Here is a 9,447-nt window from a genome sequence, read left to right as displayed (position 1 = left end):
AACAATCACAGCTGGAAGTGAGTTTCTAGAATTTTTTTGTGTGAATTTCTATGTAGGTTTTCTGAGGTTAGATAGCCCCATGTTGTTCCAGTGGTGGTTTTGCAGTAAGTTGGGGCCACATAGGGAAGACAAAAACTATGACTGCCAGTTTCAGTCTCCAAAGATATTTTGACTGTGGAACAGACACTTGTTCTGTATTTTGAAGGAACCAAAGCAAAAGGCAGAACACATTCATCAGTCCCTTTTGTTGAATGAAAGGTTTAAAGACTTTTGAGCCAGTCACTTCTAGTTACTGTGAGCACATCTGTCAGTGGAAAGGCAATAAATGTACCAAATAAGACCTTAAATATATTTTAACACTTTTTAGGAAGGAGAAATATCTAGGTAAATGAGTAAAATAAAATATTCTCATACAACATTTTCCATCTGGGAAACCTACTGAAAATAGCAATAAACTAACTCAAAAGAATAAAATTGATGTACTCTCTATTTACTTTTGCCTTTTGTCAAACTAAGCGAATTGATTTAATATCATGTAGCTGAACTGTGTCCAGACAGCTCTTCTTTGCTGTAGAATGGTTTCACAACAAGGCAGACCAGAGTCCAGGCCCCCACTGTTATCCAGTCACAGGGACACAGCCAAAGACCATCAGGACCTGTGTAACCACAGAAAGACAAACTTTGTCAGCTCATGGCAGATCTACAGTGTCTTTGTGGACTCTTCAGGTTTCTCAAGGTTCTGAGTTCATTCATTGGAATGATCCAATGATCCTGTGATGATACACTAAGCCAAGGCAGCATAATAATCTGCAGAGAAGACCAGTCACCCTTCAGGGACACATAAAACCTTCATTAATAGATATTGTTTGTCATTTTTTGGTAGGTAAAATACTGCAATATTTTTTGTATACGGATGCAATAAATTGCTGCATTGCACAGCTTTTGCAGAAAGATTTATTTCCTAGAGGGGAATTAGTCTTTTGCTCTTTTACAAAAATGCCTCTAGCACCAGGAGTTGCAGCCCTCAGGAGGAGCTTAAAATTATCACCTACACTGAAAGGATGTGTTCATCTCAGAGGGGGATGTCTTTTGACTGTCTTAGTTATAATACCTGGAATATGCAAGGCTTGAGTGCATGCCAATGTACTAGGCTTAGGCATTTACTTAAATTGCAATTATTTTTAAAATTAGTAGTAAGACCTGTGTATTGTTTACAAAAAGTATAACAGTTCAGTAAACTACTGTGAGTTTAAAAAAGCATAAATCTCAGAGATTCAATGATTTTTGTGACTGAGTACACTTGGGAAGAAACCCCCTATATTTATTTTAAAAAAAACCCAATATAATAACAAAATTTTTTGGGTTTTTGTTTGAGTTTTTGTTTTTTTTGTTCGTTTTATTGTTTTGTGTTTTTTAAAATAAGGTGAACTTGAAAATATATTATGTAAAAACACATAGCATGGTTTTCTTCATTGCCAGCATCCACAGCTAGGGGCTGGTTCCATGTCTACAAACACTGCAACAGTTCTAGGGGCAGGTGGTGGGTCACAGGGGGGACTCTTTGTGACACCCCACTATAGTACATGTGGTCAGTACAGCTGCTGTGTCCTGCAGGATGGTGGGATAGGATGGGATCACGGAGCTGGTGAGTAGCTTTCAAGCATAGCCCAACTTTCCCTGCTGTCTCAGCAGCCCAATTGTGCTGAGCTCTCTCTCCAAAGGGTCTCATTTGTCCCTTAACCACTTTTCATTTTTTTCTCCTGCAGGATGGAGGATACACCCCCTAGCCAGTCCAGGATGTCCTGGGTGGAGGATGGTGCTTCCCATGAAAGCAGCTTTCCAGCAGATCCCTGCAAGATGATTGTGGTGGATCCACTGCAGACGGGTGAGGGAGGGAGCCCAGTTGGACTGGGCAGAGCTGGGGCTGCCAGCACATCCTGCACAATGTCAGGACCACGTTTCCCAGGCATGCTGTCAGCGAGGGTCCTACAGGGTGGGTGTGATGCCTGAATGCTGTGGATGCTCAGGGCTGTCCCAACACAGCCTCTCCCAAGGAGGAGCCCCAGCTCCTGCCCACACTGGGCAGCAAAAGGCAGCTTTGGTGGGAGGCAGCAGTGCTGTGGAACACTGGACTCTCCTGTCTGTCTGCCAGCACATTCCTCAGCCTGGGGCACTGGCACTTTCTCCACCATGCCCTGCTCTGGCATGGCAGCTTCTCTGCTGGGCACCCTTTAGGTGGGGGCTGAATGGGAAGGCCATGCCAGGGGAGAATGTGTCAGGCTGGGCAGAGAGCAGATCTTCCTTCCTCTGCTCTCTTCTGTTGCCAGATCTTCAGTAGCCCTCCCTGCTCTACTCCTCTGCTAGATCCCAGCTGGTTGCAACTGTCCAGAGAGGAAGAGGAAGTTGTGGACTTGATCCAGATCCTTGCCAGCAACATCAGCCTGGTAACTGTGGCCAGCTGGATAACTGTTCCAGCATCTGCTGGCAGGGGCTCAGCTGCTGGAGGTGTCCTGGCTGGACAGAGCTGCAGCTTCCACATGGTGCTGCCCCTCAAATCTCCAGTCCTGCTGGCCATCTGTCCCCCCTTCTCATTCTTTCTGTTTTGTCTATCTGTTCCCTGACTGCCAGCATGTGAAATGCAAGATCACCTTTCTTTACAAAATCATGGATCTGTGCATAAACACGGTGTTCTTTGGCACATCACGGCGCCTGATTGATTTCTGCCACAGACATGACCTGGTGGAGAGGATCCAGGTGAGGGGACACCCAGTGCTGGGGGGAAGGGGCACTGGCACCCTGTGAGAGCAGCCCCTGGGCACAGCCAGGGTCTGGTGGCACTGGGTGCTGCCAGGTGCCAGCTCTGCTGTGCTCTGCAGGTGCTGCTGGAAGATGAGCCCTGGTGCCAGCTGTCCACAGGGCTGTGGCAGGTTGCCATGCTCACCATTGAAATATTGAGGTACCTGCCCATGCTCCCAGGGACCCTTCCCCAGAGGACAGCATCCCTCTGCCCAAGGCCCCGAAGCACTGCTCCCAGTGTCCAGATAAGCTCTCTCTTTCAGCAAGACAGCACAAGTGGTTTTGGAAGACAAAAAGAGAAGCCTCCTAGAGACGTGCTTCAGAACTGTCTTCTGGCTTCCTCCATGCCCTCGTTTAAATAGAGATCAACAACTCCTCTTAAAGAGTGTAAGTCCTGGGTGAGCTGTGGAAGCTCCCAGTCCCTCTGGGCTGCTTCCTGGCCACCCTGTGCTGCCCCATGACCAGAGATCCAAGGCAGGGTGAGGTCTCAGCTCTGCTTTCCTGCTGTAGTCCTTTTGGCCCTTCTCATGGTCCAGCCATGTCCAATGCTGCAGGCTGCTCTGTCTACAGCAGACTGCCAGCTCCTAAGTCTCTCCTGGGCAGCATGGGCATCCTCCCCTGACACTAAGATCAGTCTCAGATCAGCTGAAGAATCACTGCCACCACTCTCTGACCTCCTTGCAGACCCTGAGGAGCATGGACTCCATGCTGAGGGCAATAGTGCTCAGTGCTCCTCCCTCCAGAATCAGCGAGGAGCTGCAGAACATCTTGCAGGTATGGGCTAAGCAAAGTGTGGGGGTCCCAGGGCTGCTCCTCACCCTGAGGGGGAGGTGCTGCCCACTCATGGGTGAGTGATCCCCTCAGACCAGTGCCTTGCAGGACAGTGTCCACCTCCCATGAGGCAGCTGGGGCTGTCACCAGGCTCTTACTAGTCTCCTTCAGGAGCACAGGGAGCCCAGGAGCAGGAGCCTAGCTCTAGGCTTTGCTTAGGCCAGGAGAATCCTTGAGGGATGGTGCAAGTCCCATGCAGGACTGGAGCTGCCCTGCTGCTGCTGAAGCACGTGTTTGGTCCAGGGCTCACCAGCAGCTTCTCTCTGCCCAGGTACTGCTGGACTTCACTAATTCTAGGACAGAGGAAGTGTGGTCAAGAGCCTTGGGGAGGATTGAAGTGCTGAGCTGTTTCCTGTACACCTATTCCACACAGAAGGTAACGCCATGGCACCCTCTAGACCAGCCATACTGCTCTCTCTTGCCCAGCTGGCTGCTCTGGAATGTGGGCTGTGCAAATCCTGGGCTCAGCAGGGATCCAGGACACACTCTTGGGTGTGGGGCTTCAGCACTGTGCCTGCTGTCAGCCCTGCTGCTTCTCTGCCTTCCTCACACAGGACTGGGACCTCTTTAGAAAAAAGGACTGCACTGTCTACTATGAAGACATCCAAATCTCAATCCTTGGGCAGCTGCTGGGACGTATTCTCCTTTTACAAACTTCCTCCAAAGAAAAGGAAACAGCTTTGAGCACTCTTCATCACCTCAGTGAATTCATCTGTAAGCAGAATGATAAGGGGCATTGTTGGTGGGTTTCATTCCCCTCCACACAGACATCTCAAAGCTCTGCCTCTCTGCTTGACCATCTTTGCCCTTCTGAAAGCTTCCCATATCATCCAACTGTCATTTGCTGCTGAAGCAAAGTGCTCTCCTCACACCCAGATCTTTTCTCTGCTGCTCTCCATCTTCTCTCATCAACCCTGCTGATCTGTGAACCCCAGTATGACACCCTCCAGAATCTCCTTGACTGCTTCTCTCCTCCCATCTCACAAGCAGATCCCAGAGTCATTTGGAAAGCTTGCTGGCAAAGCTGCTCTGTCTTATTGACTTTTGTATCTGCCCCACTCTTTAGGCAGGTCAAGGTTGAAGGATAACACACAACTCCACGGAGAAGGTGGCACCACCTCCTTGCTGCGTTGTGTCAACCTGCTCAACACCAAGGTAATGAGCTCCTTTAGCTCCTCCTCTGCTGGCACCCTCATTTGTGCCATGGGCAGGACATTGTGTGAGCAAAGGGACCCAGAATCAGAGTGGCTGATGTGGCCTCACTGTCTCTGATGAGAGGGCTTCTGCTGTCCTCCAAGCAGGGACTATCTGAGGGTGGCACTCTGGTGTCCCAGCAGCAGTTCCAGCCCTTTTCCCCGTCAGTGAGCCCTGATTCTCTGTAGGGCCAGCAGCCTGTGACAGCTCACTCTACCCAGCTGAGCAGCACCATCAGGGTGCTTGGTGTGACATCTTTGCTCCCTTTCTTCCTGGCACAGCCCTTTGAAAGGTACCTTAAACCTTCTGAGAGGACACACATCATCCTTGCAGCCATGGAGGTAATGACAGAAACCACTGTCTTTGACAAGATGGTGGCACAACACATTCTGGAAGTAGCCATGAGAGACCCAGATTTCTGGCTGATGGATGTAAGTGCCCTGTGGCTGGATTGCCCTGCCTTTCAGCTCTGTTAGGCCTTGAGCATCTGTCCATCCCTCCCTCCCGAACCCAGGTGTCTCCAGCACCTGAAGCCCCCTTAAGGCAGCAGAGAAGGATGGAAAGGGCAGCTGAGGACATAGCTGCACTCCAGTGGCAGCATCACTCTCACCCGTGTCCCCTCCAGGTGCAAAAGATCTTGAGCTACATCTATGACAGCCTGCAAGGCATCCAGAAGCAAGCAATTTGGCACTGCTTTGACTCCCTGCTTATGAAAATGGCTGATGGGTACCCTGAGGAGGTGGTCACTACACTGTTGAACATTGCTCCACAAGGAGACAGGTATGGCCCTGACAATCCCAAGGGCTTGTGGGAGGGAGACCTTGAGACTCTCTGGCTTCCAGACCTAAGGAATGCTGCAGGACACCTCCAAGGAGTGGGGTTCTCTGTCCCATCAAGATTTCCAGCCCTGATAAAGTTGTCTGGGCTTGCAGGAGCCAAAGCTGGCTGAGCCAGCCCAGAGCCACCATGCTGTTTCTGGGGAGTACCATCTCAGTCACCTCCTGCCTGCCTGGGCAGGGTCCCCAGGCATGCCAAGCCAAGCAGGGTGTCAAGGCACCCCTGCTGACAGAGTCTCTGCCTTGCAGCACAGCCCTGAAACTGTGGGGTCAGATCTTCTACAAGCCCCAGATTCGGGAGAAGATATTAATGGTATTTGTTAGCTTGCTTCGGCTCCTCCAGATGACTGACATTCCCAGCTCTACTGAAGAAGGCACCTGTGCCCCTGACTTGCCTGTGAGTTACCAGAAAAAGCCTTGATCCCCTGCCATAAACTAGCTCTAGTTTATCTCACAGCTGTGCTTACCCCTGCAGCTGTCCTCCAGACAGTTTGCATCCAAGGATTTGGGTGACAAGCCTGACTCTGAGAGCAATCGGAGGCATCCAAGACTGGTGACAGCCTCCCTGCTGGTTGGAGGTCTCCACATGCTGTCAGAAACACGTGACATGGTGAGCAAGGTGGTGTTAGGGACAGCCACACTGGCAGCTGGGCTCTGGGGCTGTGGGTAAAGTTTGGCTTGGCTTGGCTTGGCCTGGTCTGGGAGGTGACTGCTCCATACACCCTCCCTGCTATGGTGGGGCTTGGTGGCTGCCTGAGGAGTTTTCCAGGTGTGATTCTTCTCAAAAAAGAAACTGTCTTTCACACAGGCAGCAAAAATGCAGGTGCTTCTGCCAGATATGATGGGAGTCCTGCAGAATGGCAGTGCAGACCTCAAGACAAAGGGCCTAATGTTCTTTAAAAATGTGATGGGGAACACCACCACATTTCAAAACCTGGATAAGACTGTGGGCAGCCCCATCAATGGGCAGCTGATGGAAAATCTCCTGCTCCTCTTTGACTCGGTAAGGCTGATGGGGGACCCTGAGCCCTGAGACAGGCACTGGGCAGTGACAGCTGCCCTGCAGCCCAGCTGTGTGAGCAGAACAACCAAGGAAAACAGAAAACATACACAGAAATGTACTCAGAGCAGGCTCTGCTCCTCTGGGCTCTTGTGGCTTCTAGGCTTTGCAGCCCAGCTCCATGTCCCCGTTCTGGAATCTTACCCTGGAGCATATCCCCTCAACTCATGGTCACTCCCCATCTCAGTGGGCAGGGAGCTGCTGTTTCCAAAGCTTATCTTTCTTCCTTCCCACCAGGAGTGCAGCCAGCTGCGAGAGCTGTCCATCTGCCTCCTCAGAGACCAGTTGGAGGCAGTGGTGATGGGCACTCAGGAGAGGAACAGTTTCCTCAGGAGTGCACTGATCCCACTCCTCTTCCGCATGAGTGACCAGAGCCCTGGTGTGGCCAAGGTACAGGTTTCAAGGCTGAGCAGTGACACAGGCAGGGTTGGGCTGCTGGCAGTGAGCAGTGCTCCCCAGCACAGCCTGTGGGAAGGGTCCCTGCAGAACCAGTGTCAGCAGGGGTGGAGAAGCTGGCATAGCCATTTCCAGCACCAGCCCTACCTGCTCCAGCAGGGCTTGGCAGCAATCCACTGCCACCAAAGCCTGAGCAGGTGTGTCCCCACATTTCTTGGCTCTCTGGCATGTGTTAGAGGCCAGAGCTTTGAGCCTCAGTCCCTGTACCCCAGGGCTGTCCTCAAGAGACCCTAGATACTTTAGTGAGGGCACATCCCAGCTTTCTAAAGACAGGATCGCTCCAGGAACAAAGCCAAGAGGTCTCCTTTTCCAGCCATGGTGCTATCTCACAGTTTCTGCTGTTGTGCAGGCCTCTGGGGAAGCCCTCCTTGCTGCTGCCAAGCTCCTCAAGTGGAAGGAGCTCAAGCACCTGCTGGAGACACAGCAGACATGTAGGATCTGCAAGTGCTTGGTAAGGACAGCCCCAGGCTGCAAGATGGATCAGAGCTGTCCCCACCAGCCTTGAGCCCACCAGCCCTGAGCCCACAGCCTGGAGCTGCATCCTTGTTCCAGTCCTCAAGAAGAGAGCCCCAAGAGTCTGTCCCTTCCCTGCAGGGGAGGGATCTCAGTAATGACAAGTGTGCTGGCAGGAGGGACTGTCCCAGCCATTTGGGGGTTATGTGACATGCCCATTCCCTTGTCCTCTCTCCAGCTGCTGAAGGACAAGAGCAGGACTGAAGAGTACCTGCATCAGAGCCTGCCCTACCTCAGGGACCCTCAGGCCACTGTGAGAGAGGTGGCTGTCAGGTTCATTGGTGAGCCCCAGCCCCTGGAGACCCGTTTTGGGCAGCCTGGCCCCTGTTCCTGCTGCTGCACTGCCCTGTCCCTGCTGTGTGCAGGGTTTCAGCCCTCCCTGTGCCACCACTGTAGGTCCATGTAGGTGGGCTTGGTGGCCACTTGGCTCTATTCCACTCCCATGGTGGCTCCTGGGGCCACCCCTGTTAAGGGAGAGGGCAGGGCCAGGGGCCAGGCTGCTGGAAGCAGCTTTGGGAACAGGAGCTGATGGAGTTTTGTGCTTAGGGCTGGCTGCTCAGCACCTGCGAAGCATGGAGAGGCTGAATGAGATCTGCAGTGGTGAGTGGGGAACATGGATGGGAGGGGATGTCTGGGGATCTCTGCAAGCACAGGAGTTCATCTTGGCTCTGTATTTTTTGGTCACAGCCCTTCAGTCCCTGCAGGCAGACAGCAATCCCTCTGTCTCTAGCCTGGCTCTTCAGACTATCTACATCCTGAGGAGTGCAAGGGTTCGGGAAAAGCGAGGATTCATCCTGCAAGCATTGCGCTGCTGGTGCCCAGGACTAGGAGGAGAGTAGCTGTGATTTCATAAAGTTGGAACAATTGGTCCCAAACCAATGGTGTCCTTCAGATGTGCAGCATCCTGAGCAGACTAGCCTTGGCCTGTCCTACTGCCTGTGGGATGACTTTCCCTTCAGCTGCAAGGTCCCAGGCTTATTTGAGAGATTGCTCCCTCACTGAGGCTTACCCCAGGAGAAGCTGCATTTGTTCCCACCTGGAAAAAGTTCCCCCATCACACAATGAAGATGGGGCACAGAAAGGATGGCTCTACCTCCAGCATCCCCAGGCATTCAATGAGGTGTCTGCTGTTGCTACATTGCCACCTTCCTTCACCATGATGAATTTGGAAGGGTTTCTAAGCAGTGAAGGGGACCAGAGGGAAATCTCAAGGGTCCTAGAGGGAGTGGATGACAGAGTCTGTCATTGACATCACAGTACATCAGTATTTGCTGGTCACAGAGAAGAATATGATAGCTGTGCGTTGCCTGGGCAAAGCAAGGGAAGAAAGCAAAGAGTATCACCAGTCTTTAGAGCCCAGTGGCTGACCTTGTCAGTAGATGGTCAGGAGCTGGGGTTGTGAGACAACAAGAAAGAGAAGAGAGTGAGGGGCCCAATCCACTTCCTTTTATACTTAACTTGGTGCCCACCTCTAATGTAAACAAGAACTTTTGTGGTTTTTGGCATAGCCCTTCTCCAGGAGGTGAGTCGAGGGGTGGATTGAGCATGAGCCTCAAGGCAGAGCAACAGTTTGGCTCAGAGGAGTGCTGCCCTACCTCTGGGGGGCCCCTCTCCTCTGATCTCCTATTCCTGTAGCAATACTCAGAATGTTTGAGGCAAAACCTGCCAAAGTCTGGACCTCTGCCACACCTGCTCCCTACAGAGGCAGGGAATAGCTCCCACCAGGAAGTCATAACCACCAGGGATGGCATGGGGTGGCCT

The 9,447-nt window shown here is 51.9% G+C and overlaps 1 protein-coding gene across 2 annotated transcripts; it reads left to right on the top strand.

Annotated features, from left to right (window-relative positions):
• Positions 1-1,625: 1,625 nt before the first annotated feature.
• Positions 1,626-8,754, top strand: LOC306800311 (uncharacterized protein). Of its 2 annotated transcripts, none has more exons than XM_079302257.1 (20): positions 1,626-1,645; positions 1,767-1,885; positions 2,365-2,444; positions 2,629-2,754; positions 2,877-2,956; positions 3,060-3,183; positions 3,481-3,570; positions 3,899-4,003; positions 4,182-4,341; positions 4,694-4,782; positions 5,103-5,252; positions 5,447-5,601; positions 5,982-6,054; positions 6,133-6,267; positions 6,466-6,660; positions 6,955-7,107; positions 7,523-7,624; positions 7,865-7,967; positions 8,233-8,286; positions 8,374-8,754. In XM_079302257.1, exons 1-20 carry the CDS (start codon positions 1,629-1,631, stop codon positions 8,523-8,525), a joined length of 2,262 nt encoding a protein of 753 aa, XP_079158383.1. In that variant the 5' UTR covers positions 1,626-1,628; the 3' UTR covers positions 8,526-8,754. The 2 variants fall into 2 exon arrangements, with proteins under 2 accessions (XP_079158383.1, XP_079158382.1); XM_079302256.1 differs by having other exon boundaries at positions 5,907-6,054.
• Positions 8,755-9,447: the final 693 nt, after the last annotated feature.

Source organism: Erithacus rubecula, assembly GCF_903797595.1.
Source record: "Erithacus rubecula genome assembly, chromosome: 3".
In the NCBI taxonomy this organism is placed as follows: Eukaryota; Metazoa; Chordata; class Aves; order Passeriformes; family Muscicapidae; genus Erithacus; species Erithacus rubecula.
This window is presented reverse-complemented; position numbering and strand designations above follow the sequence as displayed.

What these genes read in the sequence shown, in the direction of transcription:
- LOC306800311 (XM_079302256.1), top strand. An exon ending in ACCTGGTGGAGAGGATCCAG is followed by an intron (nt 2,755 to 2,876) that starts GTGAGGGGACAC and finishes TGTGCTCTGCAG; the next exon opens with GTGCTGCTGGAAGATGAGCC. An exon ending in TCAACCTGCTCAACACCAAG is followed by an intron (nt 4,783 to 5,102) that starts GTAATGAGCTCC and finishes TTCCTGGCACAG; the next exon opens with CCCTTTGAAAGGTACCTTAA.